This window comes from Gymnodraco acuticeps, unplaced genomic scaffold (genome assembly GCF_902827175.1).
Source record: "Gymnodraco acuticeps unplaced genomic scaffold, fGymAcu1.1, whole genome shotgun sequence".
NCBI classification, from domain to species: Eukaryota; Metazoa; Chordata; class Actinopteri; order Perciformes; family Bathydraconidae; genus Gymnodraco; species Gymnodraco acuticeps.
The window spans coordinates 2,205,503-2,233,343 of record NW_022990295.1 but is presented as its reverse complement, the minus strand read 5'-3'; the positions used below and the strand labels follow the sequence as shown (position 1 = coordinate 2,233,343).

General features: G+C 41.7%; 1 protein-coding gene and 1 long non-coding RNA gene across 2 annotated transcripts; one reads left to right on the top strand and one right to left on the bottom strand.

Moving 5' to 3' along the window:
- The first annotated feature begins 5,029 nt into the window (after positions 1 to 5,029).
- On the top strand, positions 5,030 to 23,124 carry prkd3 (protein kinase D3). Its single transcript, XM_034222162.1, is given in 18 exon segments — positions 5,030 to 5,104; positions 5,106 to 5,163; positions 9,706 to 9,837; positions 10,266 to 10,423; positions 11,195 to 11,390; positions 11,481 to 11,558; positions 11,642 to 11,828; positions 12,610 to 12,733; positions 12,957 to 13,034; positions 15,796 to 16,072; positions 17,379 to 17,431; positions 17,777 to 17,849; positions 17,978 to 18,084; positions 18,213 to 18,374; positions 19,262 to 19,360; positions 19,908 to 20,175; positions 20,589 to 20,674; positions 21,311 to 23,124. Coding segments are annotated over 18 exon segments (2,367 nt in total). The 5' UTR covers positions 5,030 to 5,047; the 3' UTR covers positions 21,485 to 23,124.
- LOC117549967 lies at positions 19,415 to 27,501 on the bottom strand. Its single transcript, XR_004569550.1, has 2 exons — positions 27,416 to 27,501; positions 19,415 to 20,166 (listed from the first exon to the last, which is right to left on the bottom strand). It is a non-coding gene; the product is annotated as an uncharacterized LOC117549967 (long non-coding RNA).
- Positions 27,502 to 27,841: the final 340 nt, after the last annotated feature.

Below are 27,841 nucleotides of genomic sequence, written 5' to 3'. Positions count from 1 at the left end.
GCGTTAACCCTGCAGTACATTAGGTGTCCAAGGTTTAAGAAGACATTGTGTCAGGTTTAGGGAAAGATTGTAGTTCTGGTGAAAATAAGTCTGTTAATTAACAGAATTAATATCCATATGTGGCGTTGTACGTAAGTTATAACAAAAGAAACCTGACCTTCTCCATATGTGTGGACTTTGTTGCTCTTTATCCGTACGTACCTGTCCTTTTTTAATTTCTTTACAAATGATTGTGCTTTACTTTTCGTAGGTATAGCAAAAGGTCAATGAGAACAGCTTGCAGACAATATGTTTCTACATACAAAAGGCCTCACATTTGTGTTGTTGTCTGTCATTTGAAAAAATAAAAATGGGGTAATAACACACTATAAATGCAAGCTTTACCTCACGCAACCCCAGCAGCCTGATTTTGGACTGATCGCCGTAGCAATTGTTAGGGTAATTATGATATGGTAATAATGCAGTTATTCAACATTAAATTAAATTGCCATATTTATCTAAAGAGTGCAGCCAAATTACATTAAAACACATTTTTTTCAATTTACCTCAAGCATAATCTAGTTATTTAATTCTAACCCAATGCATTGGAGGGAAATATAATATAATATAACCTTTTCAGCAGTGCAATGCATTGTGTGCAGTACAACTGTTGCATAAAATGTGCACCAAGAAATATTGCTTTTCCAGCTAATGTTCCTTATTCCTAGAACCTCCAATAGACAGTTCATGAATGGTATTCTAAGAAGCGTCTCAATGGGAAAACCCATCGCTGTACAAGAAGTGGTATGAGGAAATCGTTATTTATTGATCCCTGAAGGGGAACTTGCGCAGTGTCGGCTGGGGGTGTGAGGACCTTCTTCTTTGTTGGGGTGCTTTAAAGACCTGAGATGGCCTCAATAATCAGTTTCTGTGCAGAATTAAATGTTCACCTTCATACGTCTCATTCGTCTGGCTTTGTTGACACCAGTCATCTGATACACCGTGTTTTCCTGAGCCATCAATCTGTCTTGCTGTCTCTGAATGTGTGTTTCTTGGCAGCTGAAAGGCTCCAGGTGTCTTGTGGGTCCCGTGCCCAGACGCTCTGCCAACCCCGGTGCTTCTGGTCCACGGTGGCATTGTTCTGCGTGGCCCATTGTGTGTGACCCTGGTTCAGAGGGAAACAGCTGGTGGATCCTCCAGTACCAGCCTGCTTGGCACGGAGACTGGGCACAAGCCACAGTGTTAAAATCACTGTGTTCCCTACTTTGATACAAACCATGCTCTGATCATCCATCTCCCACTGATCACGCTGTCAGGATGTTATGCTGTGCAGGACAAGAGAGCTGTTATTGCGAGCGTCAATTTCCAAGTAGAGTAGATATTTGGATATACTTGTTGTGTATGTCTTCATGTAATTCAGTTGTAGCCCTTTAACTTGTGTCAGAAACATCGTTCTCTAAGAAGCCATGGGCTGCCTTCAGTACAGGAAGTGACTCAGTATTGACTGGCGCTGCACTTCCTGTTAGCTGATTCTCCTCTACTCCTCTCAGGATGTTTACCTCCTCCTCGTCCCCCGTCTCCCACCCTCCTCTCCGCCCCCATTCTTGATCACATGATTTAACGTCGGTGCACTCAGCTCCAGGTCAGACCCGGCTTGTCTGGGTTTAGTTTGGCTCAGACATCAGCAGTGACAACAACATCTGAGTTGGGGGTCTTTGCCATGCTTGAATCCAGCAGATTTTTCATTGTGTACACTTAATAGAAAATATAGGTAATACTTATCGTGCAGTAAAATGTTGTTTTACATTTAAAGATGATGTTTCTGGACTATATATGTATGTTACATTTACAGCTGAAGACATTGATGGTTGTGCTAATTCTAACTCCTTTATCTACTACTGAGTAGCTTCATCTACAGCAGGGGTGCCCAACCAGTCGATTGCGAGATGTGTCTAAAAATAGAACAACAATATTCTGTTTTATTATGTCCTTCCTGTGCCAGAATAATGCACTTGAACGCATCCAAGCATTGTGATTGGCCGGCGTGACCCCATGTGTCGGGGCGTGGCTGGTGGGCAGTGGGCTGTGCACTAGTTGTTGTCCGTGTCAACGTCAACCAGGTGTCAACAGGAGTGACAGTCCGCACACACACAAGACCGCAATTATGGCAGAAGCAAAGAATCCCAAAATATATAATTTTCACTCCGAGTGGGAGGATGATTATTTTTGTATCTCTTCCAATTGAAAGTCCATCTGTCCCTCATCTGCAATGCGAGCGTGGCTTTATCGAAGAAGGGTAATTTAGGAGCGGCATTTCAAAACAGTGCACAAACGCTACGAGACGGAATTCCCTCCTAATTCTGCCCTACGCTCCCAAAAGGGGAGGGGCCTGAAAGGACAGCTAAATGCACAGCAGTCCATTTCCACCAGGCCCAACAACAAGAGCAAGGCTGCTACCAGAGCATCTTATCGTGCCAGTCACGTTCTTGCCAAACACATGAAGTCTTTCAAAGACGGCGAAGTTGTGAAAGAAGCTTTCATGGAGGCTGCTGACGCGCTTTTGGGGGACAGTAAAAATAACAGTAGCATTTCAACAGGTTTTTGATATAATAAAACTCAAGTTAGATACCGTTATTAATCAGCTGTAAGTTTTAGTTTGTTTGAACTTATTCATTATAATTATTGTACAAAATGGTATAAGAATGCAAACTTAAATTGATTATAGTCTATTATCAATTCAGGTTAAGAAACTAGTGTTGCTAGCATCCTATTTTAAAGGCATTTCTTTTTATACTCTACTAAAATGCAACAAAAAAAGGGTTTGATTCTATTAATTTTGTCTTTTTTATTGCACTTTCGCAGCAGATTCCTGTGTAGCTTCAGATCGGAGTTGTCTTATTAGTAAGCCTAATTTATACTTTTGTAGCAACAATATTTTTATATAATGGCAAAGAAAGGGTTCCGAGTCTTTTCTTTTTTTGTCCTGTGTCATATGTGGCAGCACTGTTCAATGTTTCTTGAAAACATTACCCACTGTAGTATGTAACGTGTGAATACACTCCAACTCTGTATCAACAACACTGTTGTTTAACTTCAGTTAAATACTTGTATTTGTACTTGGATTAGAAAGAGGTAAGATAAAGGATCTGCAGTATTTTATGGAGTATTAATCGTACAAAGCTCAGTTTTATACAAGTAGAAGTGTGTATGTACCTGGTAGTAGGCTGTCAGTAATGGCTACGCCTCTCTATTTGGACTGGTAGATCTCGGCAGACTGGCAACTTTAAAAGTAGCTCTCGGTTCAAAAAAGGTTGGGCACCCCTGATCTACAGCAATGCATCTTATTCTATCAGATCATTATGTATCAGTGACGTGCGGTGAGGTTCATGGCTGGTGAGGCACTGACTCTTTCAGAGTCAGATTTACAAATATTATATTCTGACCTTAATCGAAATATTCTGTTATTTTCAAAAGCTTTTTTGGTCTGATGTTTCGATTCATTTTAAACAGACCGTTCAACAAAAGGATACCCACAATCTAAATATTGGATTGTTCTTTCTTAGTAAGATCCCATTTTCATTACCAATGTGGTCTTACCTTGACTTGAAGATGAAGTCCATGCTATCCTTCTGGACAACAATCTCTATTACTTTTTTGTAAAAGTCCTCCTTATCTTCCTCTAGTTTCATAAGTCTAGTTTGTTGTTCGCGTCTATACCGTCTCTGCGTAGAATAACAGTAGCAACAAGGACCTGTGGGCTCACGTGCGCCCCCTTCAGTGCGGCAGAGGTTATGGCTGCCTCCCCTGGTGCTTTTTTCATTGCCGTTGTACGGCGAGCCTAAATATCATATATACGTGAAATAAGTTATTTAGAGACTATGGATGGCGAGGATAAATGTAATAAAGGGATCTACAAACATTACATTGGTGACCTACAGGGAGATGGTAACAGGCATGCGCTTAGGGCCCGCTTTCCAGACAGTTTCTGTGGGGTGACGCATTTTGAGGTAACTGGCTTGATCGCGCTCACAAAATAAGTGCCCGCGCTACATTAGTTACTGTGGGCTTACGTGAGGCAGAGCTCGTCCCTGCCTCACTCCTCATCGCTCCCATGTAGTTGTAGCGGAGCTCGGCAAATTTGCTGATTTTGACTATAAAAAGCGATTGGAATCATACATAAATCACATTTACAACACAGATCAGTGGAGACATTTTATTATTATTACTATTTAGTTTTTCTTTAGTTGTTTTTCCGTTACATTGTATTATGGCCAGTCTATGAGTATGACAGGTGAGGCTCTGCCTCCCCTGACTGCACGTCGCTGGTATGTATGTATGTAGCATTGCTGTCCTCTGGGCAATGTTTTAGTCTCCGTCACGTCTTATCCAGCAGATTTAGGAGGTTGTTGTAAATAGTTGAATTTGCTTGAGAAGTAGGATCATTTCTCAACACATAAAGGCACTCTTCATCCTTCAGATTATTACAAACATTCAAGTTCAAAAGATCAGGAGAAACATGGTTTTCAAAGCGTAAGAAAAATGGTAAAGTAACTAAAACTATGATTAAAAGTAGGGGAGTAAAAAGTACAATGGTTGGCCCTGAGATGTAGTGGAGCTAAAATAGAAGTACCTTCAATTTCTACTTAAGTAAGGTGCTGAAGTAAATGTATTTAGTTACACTACTTCTTCTGTATTGAAAGGTCTTTATTGTGTAATTTCCCTTCTGCTATCCTTTAAAGGGAGGGAAAGAGGTGTGACTCTTCCTGCGTCACTGGGTTCAGAATACAACAGTCCCTATACCACCAGAAATGACCTAATACAAATGTGTGTGTCAGCCAGTATGTATGTTCAGGAGGTTTAATACAGAAAATATTGTAAATAGGGTTGATCTGCATCTCATTCTTGCTATCGGTATCAGATGTGGACCCACCACAGTGCAACAACTACTTCCAGATATTCTGCTTACATAATACATCTGTCACTATTTATTAGGCTTTTTAGATCTTCACTAATGTCTCCCTTGCATCTCCACCCTCTCTCCAGTTCCCCAGAATGCGGCTTCTCCGGCATGTATGACAAGATCCTGCTGTTCCGCCACGACTTAAGCGACGAGAACATCCTGCAAGAGGCTCACCTCGGCCGAGGACATCCATGAAGGAGACCTAATCGAGGTGGTGCTCTCTGGTATGTGAGCACCGGGAAACCGTCAATGTATGGGTAGTTGTATGATTTTTTGCACACCATTTTTCCCTAGTTTTCTAAGGTTAGTTAGAACGTGAGCAAAGTAGTTTTAAAATGCATTGCTGCTTAGCATCTTTGTGAAAGAAGGAATAGCATTTACTCAACAGACCTTTGTGAACTGTTGGCAAATACAAAGGTACAGAATGAACCCAAGGTTTTCATCACCCAGTCTCAAGAGCTTTTACCTTTTTATGTGAATATTAAGAAGGTTTTGAGTTCATCTTGGGAACTTCAAAAATGTTCAAACCAGCAACGTGATGAAGATGCCAACAGGATAATACATTATTTTGAACTAAAACTGGACACAACATTTGCAATAAAAAAAGTGAAAAGGGTATAACAATTAAGATTATAGAAATTGCTCACTCAATTTAATTATTGACCTTCTTTTGCTCATATCATATGTTGAAATATCAGATTGTCCAAAGAAACTTAGACTGAAGTTCTTGCTTCTTTAGAGCCTCAAAACATAATACAAATGAACATACAATTGCATCAAGCAGTACAAATCAAGTATTTTAAAGTCCAAACAATGGTCTTAAAGGGCCCTATTATGTCTTATGGGTGTTTTCCATTCCTGTAGTGTATCATATAACAAACTTTTTTCTGTGCTTGTAATGGTCTGCAAAAGGCTCAAATCCCAAAGTTCCCTCCAGAAGGAGTTTCTCTCCATTACTCACTCCCTGCCTGAATCACCTCAATTGGACTCCTTTGTTTACTTCCGTAACATAGGGACATCACTGCGTAACACTCTTGCTTCTATTGGTTATCGCTCCAACACATTGTGATAAGTGCTAAGGGGCGCGACATCTCTAAGCGGTTGGCCAATAACAACAGAGCCGGCCAGCTAACCAATCAGAGCAGACTGGGCTCTGGTTTCAGACAGAGGGTGAAAAGAGGTGCTGCAGCACAGGCAGTGTGAGAAGGAAATAGCTTTTTGAACATTAAATGTTTCACAGTTGAAGTACAAAATTCAAACATGAACCTAAAATGAGCATATTAAGGCCCTTTCAAACCGATAAACTGGAGGTACATACATGTTCCTGGAGTGTCGGATAAATGAAATATATTCTTGTGAAATGTGATGTTTTCAATTGAATCAGTGCGAGTGAATCATCCTACGCTCCAGCTGCTCACTCACCTGCTTTTCACTTTGCCCTGAATGTCTTTTCTTTCTTCCTCATCAAACTTTCCATCAGCTTTTCCACCTTTTCCGAGCAGCTTTGCAGGTGTTCAATTTGTCTTTGTCATTTCCTGCGATGAAAGAATCTGCTTCCTGCGCGCTGCTGAGACCAACAAACGGCTTTAGAGTATCTGTTCTGCTCTAATCTGTTCTCCTGCTCCATCTGTCTCCACTGGGAAGCACCTGACACCACCTGCGCTGAATATCCCCCCCTCTCTCCTGGGCTCAGAGTATTGTTTGCAGGGATTTAGAGAGGGGATGATTGTATAGGTTCAGGATCTGAGGATACTTCAGGCATCAGGCTGAGGAATGTAGACTAAAGACTGGAGAACTTCCTTCTTTTTGTTTCTCACTGTCTGTGTTTGTCTTGTGCTTCTCTTTTGTGTCAGTCTTTGTTGCTCTCTTTCCCTCCCTCGCTTTCTCTCATTCTAATCCCCCCTACCTCGACAAATCCATCTGCAGGTGTAAGCTCCAGCAGCAATTTATAGCCTGAGATATAACTCACGAAAGCCGTCATTGAAGATCTTTTGCTACACGTGCAACACTTGCTGTTTTTGGGTTGCATTTCATCTAACACTCAATAAACTTGGCCTTCTTCACGAAGAGGGGCTTTACATGTCATACTCTTGATCTCTGTTTGAGAAACGGGAGAAACATTCCCAAGCCCTTCATTTGGTTGAGAGAAAATATGAGGCTTTTTTCCGCCCCGCAATTTGTGTCCTGTCATCTTCCGTTCAGTTTTCCCTTAACCAACCTGTTGTTGGATTCCGCGGCTGTGGGAGAGAGCCCGCCTGAATATCTCTCTCGCTGTGAGAGGGAGGCAGAAGTGGCTTTTTCTTGGCTGTGGGCTCAAAGAAGAGGGTTTGTTTTTCCTGCAGTAAGTGATTGTAGTAGACCCGCTGAGTGTAAACACGCTCTGATGTGCGGGGCGGCCCTGGACTAAGCGGACACTGCGCAGGCCATCCCGGCCCATGAGGTTTGAGGTTTGGCCTGACCGATGGTGCCTTTGTTCTGCTCTTCACTCCCTTAAATTCCCACCCACTTTCACAAGCTGCCCATTCAACACGGCTGGCAGTGTGAATTTGATATTTTTCAATACATTCTGTAGTGGCTTCCTTCCTTTTTTTTCTATCAAGCCACCTTAAACAGACATGTATAACTCGTTTTCTTCCCTTTATATTTGTGTTACTTACAGTTGAGGAGTTGCTTGGCCTCCGATGGTTTGGATGATATTATGCAATGGGTTTGCTCAAAATAAAATAAACTTTTACACATGCAACAAAGAAAAGAGGCCTTTACAATAGTCAAAACAAAGAGGCAAAACTCAAATAAAATAACAAACAACTTAGGTATTCTTTCTTGCTTTCTTTTTTTGTTAAGGCTTGTATAACTTGATAACTTAGAGGGTAGTTGAACGGTTAAGAACTGTGCCGCTCACTTTTAGAGAAGGCGCGTGGGAATTGTAGTGTTTTATACTCTGTTGACTACAGGCGGTGGCCTTTCTTATAAAAACAAAAATACTGGCACCTTCTGTTTGTCAGATGGAAACTTGTGGCCTCCAAATGGACACTGGGGGCCTCAGAGCAAACAGATAGTGCATTCATGAAAGCCTCTAGCTTCGTGAGAAGTCCTGCGACAAATAACGTGTCGAGGTAATGTTTGGTGTTGCTCGATGCTAATTAGCACGAAGAGCATTGCATAACGATGCGACTGCTAAGAAGCACACAGTTGTTTTGCAGACGTGTGTGAAAAAAAGCTCATGAATGCTGCCTTTTATGTGTCTGTGCCAGGGAGCTATGTTGGCCACATGACCGTGTGACATGCCTGAGCTCTTTTTTTCCTTTTAAATCAAACCCAAACTGCAACAATCCCCCCACCAGCCATCATATTTCTCTTAAGTGGAGAGTGGTGACTGAGCATGATTATGAATGTCACAGATGATATAATGGCAGCTGTCTCAGGAATGAGTGAAATATTAGTTTTGTTATTTGGGTCGACACTAGAACTGACCCTTGGCTTGTGCTGCCTTCGGAAATGTTGCATTGTTTTCTGAAATGAACAGATCAGATATATTCCGTGAGGTTCTCTGATACTGTTTCTCTGACTCTTTTTTTTCTTCTGTAGATCTTAAATTGATTTCTTGCTCAAAGAATGTTCTCAATTTTCTTTATAAGGAGCAGATTCCTAGCATGGCCACATGTCTTATTTGTTGTTCAAGTCTGCATCTCATCACCGTCCCAGCAGCTGATGTGTCCTCAGACGTCCAAGAGCCAATGTGTTTGGTTGAATCACCTCATAGGAAATGAACACACACACAACACACACACACACACACACACACACACACACACACACACAACACACACACACACACACACACACACACACACACACACACACACACAACACACACACACACACACACACACACACACACACACACACACACACACACACACACACACACACACACACACACACACACACACACACACACACACACACACACACACACACACACACACACACACACACACACACACACACACACACACACACACACACACACACACACACACACACACACACACACTGCTTAACCTAAGTGTAAAGATGAACCAAACACCGCGTCCACATAAATGATTGCACAGGGACAGCAAGGAACATAACTCTAAAACTCTCTAGTCACACACACTGGTTCTTGGCAGCAGCCAGTGCTCATCTTCACATCTTTGATGAGTCACAGCAATGATTATCCAACGCTTGCTTCCAACAATGAGCTCAGTGTGTCTGTTTGAAACAAAACAGCGGTGACATGAAAGAGACATAAGAGACAGGGACGTGTCCACAGCTCTCTAGGTTTAAACATTGTGTCCCTTCACACAGATGGACCGATATAACAGGATCATATCTCTGGTGTCTCATTGGGTGTGCCACATCGCTTTCCTGAGTGATGACTCAGGAGTAGTGTCTCGTCTCTGCAGATGTGGCTCCCTCTACTGCACCGGTGTAGCCATAGCACTGTCATGAAGTCATTTGTTTTTATTGCAGAGAGAATCTCAGTTTTATTAGATTTATATCCCCTCATTTACATACATATAGTGAGCCTGTGTACTGTCTTGGTTTTATATTAAAAACTGTACATGTGATAAATGACTGCTCTCTTCTTGTCTCTTTGATTCCTTTGTCATCTTTTCTCATCCCTTTTTTTCCCCCTCAGTTTTTATTTCCTTCTTTTTTATAAAACTGTTATCCAGATTTGTTTTACTTTCGCCAACTTTTAGTTTGTGTATTGTTTCTAGCTCAAGCCACAGTTGAAGACTTCCAGATCCGACCACATGGCCTTTATGTCCACTCCTACAAGGCCCCCACCTTCTGCGACTACTGCGGGGAGATGCTATGGGGTCTCGTCCGGCAGGGGCTCAAATGCGAAGGTTAGACACACACACACACACACACACACACACACACACACACACACACACACACACACACACACACACACACACACACACACACACACACACACACACACACACACACACACACACACACACACACACACACACACACACACACACACACACACACACCACACACACACACACACACACACACACACACACACACACACACACACACACACACACACACACACACACACACACACACACACACACACACACACACACACACACTAGTTCCAGTGGCGCTCTTGACATTCCCACTGGAAATATTGCATCTCTGCTCGCCTTTAATTGAGTTGGATCAGATTTGAATTATTATTCTCTTTCATTTTATGTCATTAGGCTGCGTTTTTACTATTCTTGTGTTAGTGACTGTTGTGTTTCTGTGTTTGAAGGATGTGGGCTAAACTACCACAAGCGCTGTGCCTTTAAGATCCCAAATAACTGTACGGGTGTCAGGAAGAGGAGATTGTCCAATGTCTCCCTGCCCGGACCCTCCCTCTCCGTGCCCCGACCCCCACCTGTTGAAAACACTGTGGTCGTCCTGGACGAGGTGAGTTCTGATTGGCGGTTGCTTGTCATTTGTTTGGATAGAACAGTCTTTAAAGAGGACTGTACAAAGTTGGAATGAGTATCTGCTTATTCTCTGACTGACAGGGGAACGAGATGATGATTTTGATTATCCTCACATATAAAATGAGCTGGCTGGAGTTAAAACATCCTAACCCAGACACGGAGCCAAGCAAATTGGCCAAGAATGTGAAGCAGTCAATCCACATGCTGCTCACAAGCTTTGTTTCATCTAGTAAACGTGTCTAAACTTATCAAATGTGCCTCTTTTGCATGCTGGAATCTCCTGTTGTAGAACACCACTGATGCAGAACATTTCATTGAGTTGCATAATCCCGCACTGAAATATTCCTCTGTTGTCCGTGTCCTCACTATGGGTCATCAGGAAATGTAATTACGCTAATGACCTTACATTTTTAAGTTTATGTATCATGAAAATGAAGAAAGCTTCCTAACCATTTCTGTCAGGAACTTCCAGCTTGATGATTTAGTTACATCAAATCAGAACCAAATGTGGTAAAACCTGACAAATCTAATAACAATTTTCCAACACTGGGATCATGCTAACTACGCTGAGTCATGCTAACTCGATATGACAGATTCCTCTTTCCCTTTTCCATTCGTTTCCTTCTCTTCTTCAACTGCCATGTCACCATTCACTCTTTCTTTCCCTATCACTTGAATGCTCCCTCTGAGCCTTTTCTTCCTTTTGGCCATCATCCCTACATTTTTTTCCCCATCCTTCCAACCCCAGCAGCAGAGGTCCCATCAGGAGGCGGGGAAGCGGATCCTGTCGTGGAGCGGCCGGCCTATCTGGATGGAGAAGATGGTGCTGGGACGGGTTAAAGTCCCGCACACGTTTGCCATTCACACCTACACCCGTCCCACTATCTGCCAGTACTGCAAGCGCCTGCTCAAGGGTCTCTTTCGCCAGGGCATGCAATGTAAAGGTATATACATGTAGAGAATTCGGTGCATTTTGGTGAGGCTTCTCCATAAATATCATATGTTTGAGCAATTTTTTGTATTTCATCTGCCAGACTGCAGGTTCAACTGCCATAAGCGATGTGCGTCAAAGGTACCTAGAGACTGTTTGGGGGAGGTGGACTTCAATGGAGGTAATTTCAACATCTAAGTTCAAAGTCATCAGGGTATATCTTCATTATTTGCAATTTCACATGTTGCCATATTTAACGTGTAGAGCCAGCCAGCCCCGGCCCGGACTCGGACACCACCATGGACACTATGGAGGTGGACAGTGGGGATATGGACGGGGGCAGAGGACTGGACGACCCAGAGGAACCCTCCACCCCGGACGAGAGGATGTTCGACATGGACTCTCCCTTATTGGATAGAGAGAAGGACGAGGAGCCCATCAAGACTATTAGGTAGGAAGATTTAAAGATGGGGTAGGCAGTTTTTCTTTTTTTTGGGCATCAATGGGCAAAATAAAACCACGCATATTGTAATACAAGCGGTCTGAGAGAAAACTATCTTTCTCCATCTCCTCGAGGTTCTGAAAATCCAGCCTGTGATGTGAGACCTTGGCCAATCACAGAGAGTGTTGTTTGGTCTAATCTGAGACGGATGTGATGTCACTTTTTATAGGGCAATCTGATTGAACAGCGAAAAATCGTGCAGGAAAAAACGTAAAGAGATTGGTGAAGCATTTCAGAGATTGAGACATAATGTTGCTAACCTTCTGCTAACCATCGCCAAATGAGGCTAAGTAGCTAGCTAGGGCCTCAGGTCATATACAGTATATATTGGCATTTTGCCATTATTAAACAGCTCAATAAAATTTGACAGGAAACAAGGGAAGAAATTCATCCAAGGTCAGCAGCCTGATTCGAACCGGAGACTTTGCGGTTATGTTTTAAACCACCAGGTCTAACTGCCCAATTCCTATGTTTATTCTACACCGGCAGCTTGCGTTTTATGTTTCCAGTAGTGCTGCAAACATAAAATGCATCACTTCCTGTGCAGGATTTCTGTCAGGAAACGACCTACCAGACGCTGGGTGCTTAGAAAAGCAAATATAAAAGTTTCATGAGCTGGCTACAAGTCAATTAAAATGTAACCGGTTACTGTTTCAGTATGTTTAACAAATGAGTAATTGACATATTGATTCATGAAATTGTTCATTTTTTTTTCTGCGTGTGTGTCTAGCCCTTCCACTAGCAGCAACATCCCTCTGATGCGGGTGGTCCAGTCCATCAAACACACCAAGAGGCGGAGCTCCACTGTGGTGAAGGAAGGCTGGATGGTTCATTATACGAGCAGGGACAACCTGGTAAGACTGATAGCCCCCAAAAGCCCAACAAAGGAGCCCAGTCTGAAATGGGCTGTGCTTAGCCTGTATGCTGGGGAAAACTCCTTCTCCAAAGCTGTTCACATGTGTTGAATTCAGCACAGAAGGTATTTTCCTCATGAAACTGAATTTTAAAAGTATGGTTATTATCGGTAGGTGATGCAGGTTTTGTCGTTTGGATTAACTTTGTGTCTCCCTTGAACAGAGGAAGAGACATTACTGGAGGCTGGAAGGCAAGAGTCTGAGTCTTTTCCAGAACGACACCGGAGCCAAGTTCTACAAAGTAAGCAGAAAACTATCAACTCTGCCATGTTCTTGGAAAATAATATTTCGCCATCCAAATCAAACACATAGAAGGATTTATTAAACTGTCAAAAATTGGGCAGCTTAATGCAAAGTAATTCAATGAATAATCTTTTATAGCTCCACAGAAGTGTACCATTTAGGGTTGCACGATTTGGAAAAAATAACTAATTACGAATATATATTATTGCAATTGCGATATGACTTTTCAACATTAAAGGGAATTACCATTGTTGTAAGAAAACTCACATTATATTAGATATCTTTCTATTTAAAGAAAATGTTTTAATCCTTTTTATTTATCAACTTATTTCATTAACAGATGCATTTTGCTCAGATTTCAAGCTCATATCTTTACATAAAGTAAAGGTATACGAGTGATGCATTTCCATATCTGTGTTTGAATATCGTCTGTCACTCTCATGAGGGGTATGTAAATCCAACCTAAGCAGTGGTCGCTGTGTGACTCAGCTTGAGGGCTGCCGTGTTGCAACTGTAAACTACCCTGAGGTCAGTTGAAATTCCCCTGTGGTTTTACACCCTGCAGCCCGGTCTCTTCCTGCTTGAAGCAAAAGTGTCAAATCACCAACAGTCTTTAGCTAAAGCGTATCAAATGAGGATAGGGACATTTGAAGGGGTTTTGATAGATATTCAACAATTTAACCTTAGGGATCCCCAAGTTTAAGTGGATTTACAGAAGAATTTTGATGCATAATTATTCTAGAACAATACATTTAGAGAGAAGTTGTAATCTTTTTTTATTCAAGTGGTGGCTGTGAGTAAAACACTGTAATTTCGATATGTAAAGCCCGTTGTGGACAGTGTGTGACACTTGCCCGCTCAGCGCCAGCACCGAAGTCAGTCATTACACCGCCGCAGGGGCTTAATAGCAGGTAATTACACACTGAGGACTGAGGGAGGCAACTGCAAGGTAAAGACTTCCACATGTGTGTCGGTGGCTGTGAGTACAGGGTGGGGATGGTAATCATTTTTATTGTTCGTGTCGCCTTTGTGTGTTTTGAGAATTCGACACCTCCTTGATCTGTGGTCAGACTCACAGTGGGACAGAGTGTAGGACGCAGAGTTTCCAGTGCGATAGTTCACTTATGAGTGTGTGTCAAACAGGTGGTTTTATGCACAGCTGTAGACATCTGTCACACTAACTCCCTTGAAAAAACAGAATTCTCTTCAAATGTTTCTGTCGCACGCCTGCCCCTAAAGCCTTGGAGAGGAAACCTCATTGGGGAGCGACTCCTCAGGGTGTGTTCGCCGTCAGATTTATGTGGTTCTTTATTATCAACTCTGCTACGTTTAAGACCTTCAGGGGGCTAATTGAAGGCTAGCTATAAATGCCTTGTTTTTATGCTTCATAGTTTTTGTTCCTTGCTTGCCGCTGCAGAGTTGTATCCAATGATAGATAAGATGAAGTAGAAAAAGCTTCTTTCTGGGGGTCTCTTCTTCCGAAAACCACAGATTCTCCATATGCTCGGCGTGCGCCCTGGAAGTCGTCTGTCCCGGGCATTTTCCCCTCAACTCCTCTGAAGTTTTTGTAGCCTGCTGCTCATCAGTGTGTGGCCGCTGTCCGCCCCTCTCCTCTTTTCCTTTATACCTCCGATCTGATTAGTGGTGGTCGCGTGGTGGCTTGCTTGCCAGGCATGGCAGCCATTTTCTCCATTTGGAAGCCATAACCGCTCCCCGTTTGAAGATGAGACCCCTGTACTTGTGGCTTTCTCTGGGGTGAGGGGGCTTCTCTCTGTCTCTGCCAGATTGAGTCCTGTCACACTCAAACATCCCCCCCCCCACAGACACACACACACACCCACCCCGCAGAGGAACGGTAGTTGCCGTGTCTTTCGTCTCCGTGGCTAGCGGTAGCGCCAGCGGCTCGTGCTCAGATGGGGCCCCTGGCTGGCCCTGCCTTGTAATCAGGGAACCAGAGCACTTGAGCCGCCGCAGGGCCCCCGCTCACGTGACCCGGCCCCGCTAACCACAAGCACTTCATCTGATACTCTGTGGTGAGCCACGCGGAGGGGACAGCGTGTGCCTCTCTGAGCCCCCCATTGGCTGAGACGTCTCTGTGTTTTTAAATGTTTCGATCCTCCCTCCTCTCTTTGATTTGACAGTGAGTTTGAAGCATGGTTTGAAGGACAGGGGGAGGGGGGGGACTTTTAAAGTGTGCAGCAACTGTTCTTTTCTTTATGTGCTCATAAGAGAGAGGAGAGTGAAGGAGAAAGTTAGAGCTGGGACTATTTAACTCTATCAACACTGTGGAGACTTTTGGAGTGTGTGAGTGTTACTTCCTGTATTTTAGTTTATGTCATGTCTTTGCAGCAGTAGTGCGTTATACACATTTGGTGTTTTCTTCTTTGATTGAGATAACGACCGTTGTAATTTTGTTAAAAATATTTACTGAATTGTTTTAAAGTCTGAGGAAACTTTTTTTTGGCAGTAACTTTTCTGCAAATTCATTTTTTTATTAGTTTTTCAGAAAGAAAAATGTATCTCATTTTTCGAATTTGCTATTTCTGTTTTAATATTTATAATTAATGCTGAAACGTATGTAGATACCAATTAATTGTTAATGCCGCAGGTTGATTGGTTGATTGTACTGATAACACTTAGTGTATAAAAAACAAAACAAAAAAAACTACTTTTTCGGGACCTTATTTATTTGAGAGAATCCTAATATAATATTTTGTTTTTTGTATGATCGTGATTTGTGTCCCTCCCCCCTCCCTCAGGAAATCCCTCTGTCGGAGATCCTGCAGGTGGAGCAGTGCAGAGACTACAGTAGCCTGGCCCAGGGCAGCAACCCTCACTGCTTCGAGGTCATCACAGCCACCATGGTGTACTACGTGGGGGAGAACAACTGCAGCCTCTACCACAGCCCCGCGCTGGCCGCCTCGGGTGTCGGCATGGACGTGGCTCAGGGCTGGGAGAAGGCCATCAGACAGGCCCTGATGCCCGTCACCCCCCAGCCCAGCGTGGCCAGCGCCGCGGGACAGGGCAAAGATCATAGTGAGTAGAGGAGATGGGAAAACTTAAAATAGAAAAAGGAAGTAGAAAAATATTGCTTATTTTTCTCTTTAAAATGCAAATTTTGGGGGAATTCAGGCAACCATAACAACATTTCATAAAAAATTCACTTTTTTAGGTGAAGATGTGTGGTGCTAACAATTATTCAAGTTTATAATTTTGTATTTAACCTTTTCAGCTAATAACAGTCCATCATGGGATAACAATAATCCATAATCAACAGTATAGTTTGTCAAAAAAAATATAAATTCTAAAATTATTAGAGATTCGAAAGTACAAAAACTATGATGATGACTTTGAGAGATTTTGAAGTTTATAGGAATTAGAATTGCACACGCCTCTAAATCTCACAGATAAAGGGTCTTCTTGTTTATTTTAGCGGCCTCTGGCTGAAGCAATTTCGTTTTTTACATACAATAAACAAGAAGAGCTTTTATCTGAGACTTCATAGATAGTAAAATACATTAGTAAGGAATGTTGTCAATGTTTAACTGTGTGCCTTGTATCAGACAAACATTTCCCCTGTCACATTTTGTTATTACTCAACCCGAAACTAAGTAGGTAACTTCTAGGGCCACAACAAAAGAAAGTCTGCCTTTTGCTTGTTATGCGTGGTTAAGATTTGAATGTTGTCTCAATTAGAAAGAAGGTCCCTCTTTACACTATGTTGGCTTTAGTGGTCAAAAAGACAATAAGGTAGCTGGCTTTAGCATTCAATAAGCGGGGAAACCCTTTGTTAGTGTCTATAGGTTAAAGGAAGTGATGCCTCAAAGCAAGTCACTGTTTCAAGATGACATTTAGACAAATGAAATGACTTGAGATTAAGCCTTTATCACTGTAGTCAGGAATGATTACATTATAGTAGATGAACAGGCAAATAAGATATTTTAATCTGGAAATATTTGTGTCATTATGTGGTAATTTCTCAATCAAATATCCATTGTGTAGCACTAGCTTAATGATCACAACATCTTGTTTTCTACTTGCTCTTCTATTCACTGGCTAGTATGCAGAATTAGCCCCTGCGGCGGTTTAAATTCCCAGTTATGAAAATGCATCGCATACTTGGACCATTCAGTCACACGTAGCTTCCCAGATCAATTTTATAGCCAATTTATTGTGTAATAAAATGCTTCATTATGCACAGCTGTGACTTATTGCATGCAGGTGCGATAAGCCTACAAGTAAAAAATGCTAGTATTTGAGCAATATCTCTCCGACTACAATTAAAGATGGATGCTTTTGGTAAACTTATTGAATCCTGAGCCATCGTGTGTTTCCTCTCCAGAAGAGCTGTCCATCAGCATATCTGTGTCCAACTGCCAGGTCCAGGAGAATGTGGTGAGTTCTTTTTTCTCTGATAGACTGCTGTTGCACAACTTCCTTGCAAAGGCTGCACATGCACGTATTCATGAGCTATTAAAGTATCTGTTGTGGTAAAAATGAGTAATTGTTTCTTTACAAAAATGTCCAAGTGGAAGCTTTTATGCTGCATAATTGGGGAAGCTGCTGTCCCGTTTGTTTTTGGTAAAGGGATATCGTTTCAGTTCCACTTCTGCATTATGTGAAAGTTAAACGTGGCAATGCCAGCAAACTTTTTTTTTGGAAGAGTGGCTTTTCTTACGGGCTTTTGATGATGTAATCATGCAATGAAAAACAGTAACAATGCAAATGTTCTCTTTGTAGGATATCGCTTCAGTGTACCAAATATTTTCTGATGAGGTGCTGGGATCCGGCCAGTTTGGCATCGTGTATGGAGGTGTGTTTCTCTTTTAATTTACTTTACTACACACCGCCCCGTACCACTCAGATTGTATATACTACTACTGTGAACTGAATTACATTTGTTTGATTTTGAAAGTTATTAATTTTCCCATTATATTTTAGGCAAACACAGAAAAAGCGGCAGAGATGTGGCCATCAAGGTTATTGACAAGATGAGATTTCCTACTAAGCAGGAGAGCCAGCTACGGAATGAGGTGGCCATATTACAGGTAATAACCAGCATCCGTCAAGCACACAATGAAATCAAATACTAGCGTAAATTGTCTTAACTGTTATACTCTCAATATTCCTGATAGTTTTCCGGTATAGATCTCATGTCTTCTGTGCATTCTTTTAGAATCTGCACCACCCGGGTATCGTGAACTTGGAGTGCATGTTCGAGACGCCGGAGCGAGTGTTCGTCGTCATGGAGAAGCTGCACGGCGACATGCTGGAGATGATTTTGTCCAGCGAGAAGAGCAAACTGCCGGAACGCGTCACCAAGTTCCTCGTCACGCAGGTCAGTGTTGCAATGCATTCACCCTCTCTTAACCCTACTTCTCTTTTGTCTTTTTATCACCCCTCAAATCTTCAGTGCTCTTTAGCTTGATGTTAATCTTTGGAAGCAGCTGATCAAAAATCAACTCTAAAGAATGTGTCATTTGCTATCAACGCTTTATACCCTCTTCCGTTACTTCTTGCTTTTGATTCCTATTGTCTCATAACTTTCCTCCCTTCTGTTTTTTTGGGGGGGGGGGGCGTGTTAGCCCTCTGCTGCAGCTCCAGTGCCTGTTTATTCTTGTGGTGCGCTGATTGGGGGGGGGGGGGGGGTGAATTGTTTACGGGATTGGTCTCTGCATGGCATTACGGCCCCCTCCCCAGACCGTGGATTACAGCCTGCAGGGCTCCGGTGGCTTTGCGGCCTGATTAGAAGAGCAGCAGGCCCCTGGCTCTCCGCGGGTCCCAAAACAGAAGCAGGGCCCATTAGCGACGGGCCCATTAGCGACGGGCCCATTAGCGACGGGCCCATTAGCGACGGGCCCATTAGCGACGGGCCCATTAGCGACGGTGGGGGCCCGGCTCTGATGTGGCCGGGGAGGACTTCTGTCAACGTCAGGGTCAGGACAGGGGGGCCAGGCGCACTGCGGTGTCTGGGACAGGGCCATGCGATGATGAGATGAGATCGTGTGTCTTTATTGTGAAGGCGCTGGTCAGGACGGAGTATTTTAGGGCATTTGTATGCTTATACTGCTATTTTTTCATTTGGCAGCATTATACAAACATTACCCTGTTGATACCACACACTCCATGCATTCAAACATTTAGACCACAATGTTTATATTATTGGCATCTGGATTTTTTTTTTTAAAGCTAAATCTGTTATTTTCTCTCTTCTGCCTACAACAGATCCTGGTGGCCCTGAGACATCTGCACTTCAAAAATATTGTTCACTGTGACTTGAAGCCTGAGAACGTACTACTGGCCTCCGCAGAGCCCTTTCCTCAGGTAGGGCATCCACCATTAGTCAACTTATTGGTCGGAGATTGCCATATCAAATAATTACTTTTGATAAGATAAACCTTTATTGATCCTCAAAGGGAGATTCAGGTGTCTTATCAGCAACAGCACTAAGGGTAAACACAGGATAGGAAAGATAAGAATTCACAGAAGAATAACACTAATAATAAAAGTAAAGAAATGTAAAAATAAAAGTGTTAGAAAGATATGTACACAAGTCATTTAGGATAATTGATTATAGTCCCATACATTGGTCTTGCAAAATAGTCTGAGCTCTTAAATATTGAGATTTCTTGCTTTTTGCTATTAAATATCATATTAAAGTGATAAAACAATACATTTAAAGACCGCTCCTTGGACTTGGATAATTTGAAAGCCCTTTTTTGACTGTTGTTTGACATTTTATGGACCATACCTTTAATCTCTAGAAAATCCACAGCATGGCTAATGAAAAATAATGAGTATTTGCAGCATTATGTGTCTGGTATGTCTGTATACACATGTGTCTATATGTTGACCATGTTGTTTCTCCCAGGTAAAGCTGTGTGACTTTGGCTTTGCCCGTATCATCGGTGAGAAGTCGTTCCGGCGCTCTGTGGTGGGCACTCCGGCCTACCTGGCTCCTGAGGTGCTGCGCAGCAAAGGCTACAACCGCTCCTTAGACATGTGGTCGGTGGGAGTCATCGTGTACGTCAGCTTGAGCGGGACGTTCCCTTTCAACGAGGACGAGGATATTAACGACCAGATCCAGAATGCTGCCTTCATGTACCCCCCAACGCCATGGAAGGACATCTCTGCAGAGGGTAAGAAGAAGACAGGACATGTGTCAGTTTGTTTGTTGTAGCTCTAAGTCATTTGGCTGTAGTTCAATTGGTGTCAAAGTGTTACTCAGACAGTTAGCCTCAGAGCTCCCCTCCTACATGTCTGGGTCCTCTGAACTTTGCTCTCACTTTTTTTCTGTCTGCGGTTGCAATGAGTCACTCTCAAACCTCCCCAACTGTAGCTCCTCCCACATACAGTGTGAAATATATATGAAAAGGTCAAAAAAAAGTGTTGATGCTAATGTTTCGTAAGCTAACTTCAGTAAAATGTTGTTATCTTTTGCTGTAGACGGATGAAATGTGTCCTTTCCCTCACATCCTTAAATACGCTGTTGGTATGAGATGATATGTCTTCTAAGTTCAGTTTGTTGATACATTCTCTATTCCCCTCACAGCCACAGATCTGATCAACAATCTCCTCCAAGTCAAGATGAGGAAGAGGTACAGCGTGGACAAGTGTCTCAGCCATCCCTGGTTACAGGTGACTTTTTACCTTATTCTCTTTGATGCTTTAACCCATATCACACTTCTTAGTTGAATGAGAACACACAGACAAGACACTCATGCTGTTGCAGCGTGACTTACACTTTCAGAAGGATATTTTCTGATAATCGTCACGTTTGAATGTTTTCTTGAGTATCAACAGTCCACATATAGCTGTCTCTACGTCTGTAGTTATTGACTTCATTGCAACATTAGACTTCCTGCTTCACACCCCCTCAGAATCATGTGAGGTTCAAAAACCTATAGCATGATTAGCCCCAAATATATAATCAGATAAATAATAATAATAGGAGTTTTAATACTTTGATGATTGATACAAACGAAAAACTAACAAAATAATAAAAGGTATTATTATGATAACAATAAACTTAGCTTAAAATAAAGCTTAAAAAGGAAACAAAAAATACAATAAAAATTCAAAAATAAAATTCACATTTGGCCCTGATCCTCTTCGGTACACTATAGATAAAAACATACACAGAAATAAAATCTTATAAAACGAATGTCCATCCCTGAAACACAGACACACTGTTCATAAACAGAAGTCTTTAAAAGCCTCTGGAGGAAAATACTCAGGAACACTTAGATTAAGAGCTGCTGCCTCTCTCCTCAGGACTATCAGACCTGGCTGGACCTCAGGGAGTTTGAGACGCGGCAAGGCGAGCGCTACATCACCCACGAGAGCGACGACACGCGCTGGGAGGAGTTCGGCGACGAGCACTGTCTCCTGTACCCCAAACACTTCATCATGGCTCCCAACCTGGACGACATGGAGGAGGACCCCTAGTGGCTCACAGGACACCACATGTGTTTAAAAAGGACAAGGTTTGTCACAGGGACTTTTTCAAGAAGCAATGGGAGCGACAGATTTTTCCCTCCAGGACTGTTTTGACTTGAAAACAGAGAGCAAGCCGATCAGGTGGAGAATCGCTCTCCGGAGGCTTTAAGAGCGGGAAAAAACCCGACAGAATTTGTAGCATGATGCGCCGCTACGAGCAGTATGCAGGTGGAGATGCAACAGAAACGCATTGAGAAACTGTGGAGATAACAGTGTTTGCACAAAATCTAAAAACATTCCATGGATTTCCTAGTTTCTTTTTTAAGAACAATCGCAAAACAAGGTGAACGTAATAGTTTAGTTAGTGTACAAAACATTTTGGAGTAATAATATGACTGTTCTTTATGTGAGAGAAGAGGTCTGACAGCGCTTACCCCAGGAGTAAAGTGCACTTTCCACAAGGGATTTACAGTCCGAGAATTTAAAACATTTTTTTATTCTCATTTCCCAACCGTTTGTGAGACTGGCCTTTTGCTTGAAACTGGAACAATCACATGTTTGTATGTTTTTTTAATGTATTTCATAATTGTGGTCGATTTTTGCACTATATTACCAATTGAACCGCAATATTTGCTGCGGTGTTTTGCGAAGCCAATCGAGGTGCAAAGTTTAAACCAGCAGGAAGTTGATGCAACTCGCTCCAATTGGCTGCTCCTCCATCCTTTATTTTAGAGCTGCAACTAATCATTAAGTTGAATCTTCAGATTATTTTCCACAGAAATCCATTACAAATGTGGTCGAGAAAATGTCCGACAGTCAATCCTAATTTCCTAAAAAGTCAGAGGTAATGTTTGTTCTTTCAGTCAAAACCAAGAATATTGTTTAATATGATATTAAACAGAGTAAAGCGGTAAATCTCCATTTATGAGAAGCTAAAAACTGTATTTTCTGCAGATTTTGCACGTCAATTAACTACATTGAGTTTAAGAATCCGTCGATTGACTTATCGTTGCAGCTTTTATTTATTTTTACAGCGAGCTAGCAGCTAATGGCGGCCGTGTTTGATCAACTTTCCCCTGGAGTTGGTGACCAACAGACCCTGACCAAACATGTTCAATCATTTCAATGTTTCCAAACCTTTTTCTAAAGCTACACGAAATCCTCAAGTCACTGAATTGTTAGTAAAATGCAATAATGGAGCCATTTTTTCCTATTCATCATAAGGCTGAAGCAGCATGGACTCTATGTTAGAGCATCATGTCTCTGTGTATATCTGTACTGTCGCAGTATTGTTAAATGTGACTCTGGAATATGTGTGTGTGATGCTCTTTAGGTATCTGAAGTGTTGCGTCGCCAACTGAGCTTTCACACAGAACAAAATGTTGGCGTTCATTATGTTGTCTGGACCAATCAACAGCCCTTTGGTCTGGACTGAGGACACTCTTACACTTTGGTTCACATGGGAGTTTATTGAACTACAGTTTTGTAGTTTGCTCTGTTGGTGTGTTTTGGGAGTAAGTTCCTGTTTTCCTGTTGTCCTCTTGCTGTCTTTGTTGCCGCTGGATTGGCAGGTGTCAGTGTTTTGTATATTTCAGTAAATACCAATGGAATAAAAAACCCAACTTCCCAACTGAAGAAAGTTTTGTTCCACCTTGAAAGGTCTTTATGTTCCCTCTCCTGACTTAAACAATAGATTTAGTTTTTCCATGACTCTGCGGCATAAGTAGTCACAACTTGTAGTTTAGTGTATATTGCATCACTGTGTGTGTGTGTGTGTGTGTGTGTGTGTGTGTGTGTGTGTGTGTGTGTGTGTGTGTGTGTGTGTGTGTGTGTGTGTGTTGTGGTCTAACATGTCAAATCCCATTCCCAGCAGCTGGATGTGATTGTTGCACCACACCAAGCAGTTAGCAGAGCCAGTCGCTCACCACAAGAGAGTAATGACACAGTAAAAGAGGGTGGTGGTAGAGGGGCAGGGGGGGGGGGGGGGTTCGTGGAACACTTTGAAATCCTTATTATGAAACCCCTTCCAGTATCAGGAATAACATGTCTTATTCCTGCACTGTTCTTCAGAATGTGACTATTGTTTCAGGGTAGAGAAGGGACAACTTTCATTCACTCACCAAATGAATTGTGCTTGAGTCCAGTGTTGGAAAGTAACTGAGTACATTCACTTCAGAATAACTATGAGCTATGTGTGCTTCACTTGAGCGTTTCCATTTTCTGCCACAGGGATATATTTGTATTGCACCATATTCATTTGACACTTGTAGTAACTACTTTCTTTTAAACATAAATATCAATAATGTGTTTGTATAATATATATATAATATTAGTATACTTAGTACAAAGTACAAAATTGAATCCAGATTGACAAATAACATTTAAAACTCTTGTATTTATTTGTTTGTGATAAAAACAGAATAATAATATATAATATTATGCAACACTTTTCAAAAAGCCATTCGGTATAATTAGTACTTTTACTTTTGATGCTCGAGTACATTGTCCTGATGTAACTATTGTACTTTCACTTAAATAACATTTTAAACTTAAGGCTTTTACTTGTAATAGTAATATAATCACAAATAATTGAGTATTTTTAGATGTGGTATTACTACTTTAACTTAAGGATCTGAATACCCTCCACCCTGCTTAATCCCTCCACCATTCTCCACAGATATCTGTCCACTGTTAGCCATCATGGCTAGCATTATTGCAATGCTATCATCAAAAAGCCACTGATGAGAGGTTTGAACTGATTTTCCTTTAAAGCGGCTCTCAATACTGCCCTCCTGCATCTGTTAGTCTGAATGCGTTCAAGATGTGGACGGTCTTTGCAGACCAGATGACCCCATTAACCTGGGGGGGGGCACATTTATAAACTGCAACAGCTCTGTTTGAAGTCACTGAGTTGGTCCTCACACATGAAGTTATTAAAGAAAACCTGAACCAGCGCCCCGTTAACTTAACATACCACATATTTGACTGCAGCTTGAGTTAGAGTAATTAAAGGATTCATGGTGGAAAGAGATGCAGATATAGGGATGTTGTAGAGAGATCACAGCGAAATAAAGGGCAATGTCTCCCTCCTCTGGCTGCACTGAGGTGGACTAGTTTCAGTAATACATGGTATCATAAAGCCTTGATTTAAAAAGGGCGATAATCAAACTGTCCACTTCATTAGATACAAATGTACAATTAATTGCACGTCTAGATTAAATTACTTTTTTAGAAGGGCCACGTTTGAGAACAGTGAAGCGCTAAGGGGTCGGACATTTCGTTTCCTATGTCTGACCTGGGAATTTAGGAATTTCATTGTAAAAACAGTAGGTTGTTTTGACAAACGTTATAATGGATTTAAAATATGTTTGATTCATTTTGATTCTCCGTAATTCCCTCTGCTTAGAAATATCCATAGGTTTTACACTATTTTATTATTCAAAAGTAAAATCTCCCTTCTGCACCTACTGCATTTGTTTGACATCACAACACAGCTCAGTGTGATAAATGCATTGTGCAAGAGCTTAACACTTTGTTTTGTAAGTGACAGACAGATGAAAATGAAAGGGATCAACTTCAGAGAAGATCGATTTTTATACTTTTTTTTTCATTTATAAATGATCTAACGGACTGATTGAGTTCTTTCAAGAGCTGGGTACGGCCCATCCATTAATACTGTCCTGCTATAACGTGGACTTTTAACTTCATTTTCTTTTTTACCTTTTCCTTGAAGTGTAGTTGCTGCTTTTTATATTTTATTGAGAATTGCTTCTTTTTTTCTTTCTACCCACCTTACTGTATGTAACCAGGAAGGACAAACCGCTTTTAAGACCTCCTAATATAATGTATTTCAGTACAACACTAAAAGTTCACATTCCTTTTCCAACAACAGTTTTTTGTATATGTTGAAAAACCTGAAGGGGATCTTTTGAAATATTGTTCATAAAATAAGACACATTAAGATAATCAACAAATGATTGCACATAAAATATGTTATGGTTTTGATATTGCACAAGGACAGTGGTGTGAAATAACTAAGTACATTTACTCAAGTACTGTACTTAAGTACAATTTTGAGATACTTTGTACTTCTACTCCACTACAATTCAGAGGTTGATCGTATACTTTACTCCACATGCTTTTATTATGTACCTTTAGTTACTTTACAGTACTTCTGCTCTTGGTACTTAGTATATTTTGATGCCAATACTTTTGTACTTTTACTTGAGTAACATTTTGAATACAGGACTTTTACTTGTACAGAGTATGTCTACATTGTGGTATTTCTTCTTTTACTTAAGTAGAAGATCTGAGTACTTCTTCCATCCCTGAATAAGGATATTAATGACAAAGTAAAACATTCAGGCACAGCAACAGGTGACATGTTAATACATAGTCTGTATTATTATAAAATGTATGATATAGCCTCCAATGTTTGTTGCATACATGTATATATTTATTAAATGTCCCTTGGGGAATTTGCATTAGCACTAACATTGTCCTGAAACTAATGTCTCTGTGCTGCCAGAAGGTGTCACTCTCTGAAGGTGAATGTAGTGAAATTGTAATGGAAGAGTCCCAGTGTTTGTGGGAAATCTCTGAAACAGTGAGTGATCATTTGGTTATAACATAATTGATTTAAAGGGGACCTATCATGCAAAATGCACTTTCTGATGTCTTTTATACATACATATGTGTCCCCGGTGCGTCGGGGAACTCACGCAGCGTCAGAAAATAAAACCCTCTCTCTTTTCCTCCATACCCAAATCTTTTTTAAACGGGTGTACATTACAACGAGCGGATACAGATTTCCATCCGCTGTGACGTCGGCGGACCCACAGAAAGTTACTATCAGAAACAATGCCTGACGTGTTTTGGACGTAATCTCGTTTTTGTTTACATTAGCAAGCCTTGCTAACACTCAGAGCTAACCTGTACTTAAGAGCACATGTGTTTAAAAAGCAGGAAATAAAAAAATAACTCACCTTGTGATAAACCTGCAAGAGAAAAAGCATTTGAGCTCCATACTGTTTCAGAAATAGTCCTTGACGTGGTTTAAACAGGATGGCGTTTTATCACAACGGAATTTAACTTTATCTCCGGTAGAATTCTGATCAGGCATTAGCTCCGCCTCCTCTTCTTCTTTTTTTTCAAGCTAAGGACCCAAGATCTGCGTTTCTCTAACAGGGCTGCAAAAGAGGGGTTTGAGCAGTATGAGGCATGGCTACAATGGGTGATCTGTTTGGTATTTTGAAAAGAAAACTTCACAGACATGTTTTGTAGTATTGCCCTACAATATATATTTCAAATATAGCATGATAGGTCCACTTTAAAGGAATGCTCCACTCATTAGATAATTAATCAAAACTTCCGTATTTAGTGAAACATTATGTTTAAACCATACCCTGAAGAAATCAGCGATATTCCCCGGTAAATAATGATTTTATAGCTCTTTTTTATCAAAACCTGTATATTCCGTCAGGCCGCTGCCATTTTGCCCATTTTCAGTAGTCACGTGATGGTCGTGACGTCATCCATGCGTTCACTTTGTAAACACACGAAAACATGGCATAGTATTTGAGTTCGGACTCGTCAGCCGAGGAAGAAGTTTTGAGCAATATGAAGAGATTGGATGGGGGAATTCAGCCATACAGGTTCGAGCCTACTTAGTACTACTTAGTAGATACAATGATTTTGATTACTAGATATGTATGCATGTAGTACCACCCTTGCTAGCGATTCCCTCTCTAGTTTAGCATACTCAGCCTCGTTGTCCCTGGCCCTAGAACCACGATTTTATGGGGCCGGAAAAACTGGGGGAAAATACCCACTAGCCGGTACTACGCTATATGGAAAAGCCACCCAAAACTGGCCTGGCCTGGACGATAAAGGACGTTTAAACGGGGCTACCCGCTGCAATGGAAATGCGCTATAACATACCTTATTCTTACTCCGAGCACTACTTCTGGTCCTCCGTCGCTTCACACTTGCAGAGGGCGATTTCTCAACTGGCCGAACTGGTGTCCTGGTCGGTGATGACACTAGAAAGACCGATGGTACTGCATCTCCATTAAGTAATGGTTGTTCAATAAATCCCATGTTATGTTTTATCATACTCTCAGAGTAGTCGTCCAGAAACTTGAAATGTTCGCTGCATACATGCCTGTGGATCTTTCGGTTCGGGCCGGCCACATTTCGCTAGCCACTGCCTCCGAACGTACTTCCTACGCTTACCTTTTGGCAACAGATGGAACCGAGCATTCCGTGGATTGTTCCTATCAGAATTGTGGCAATGTTTCGCGATACAATGAGGCATATTTGAAGAGAGTAACCACAGTAAATAACATGAACATCAACGTGTCCTCG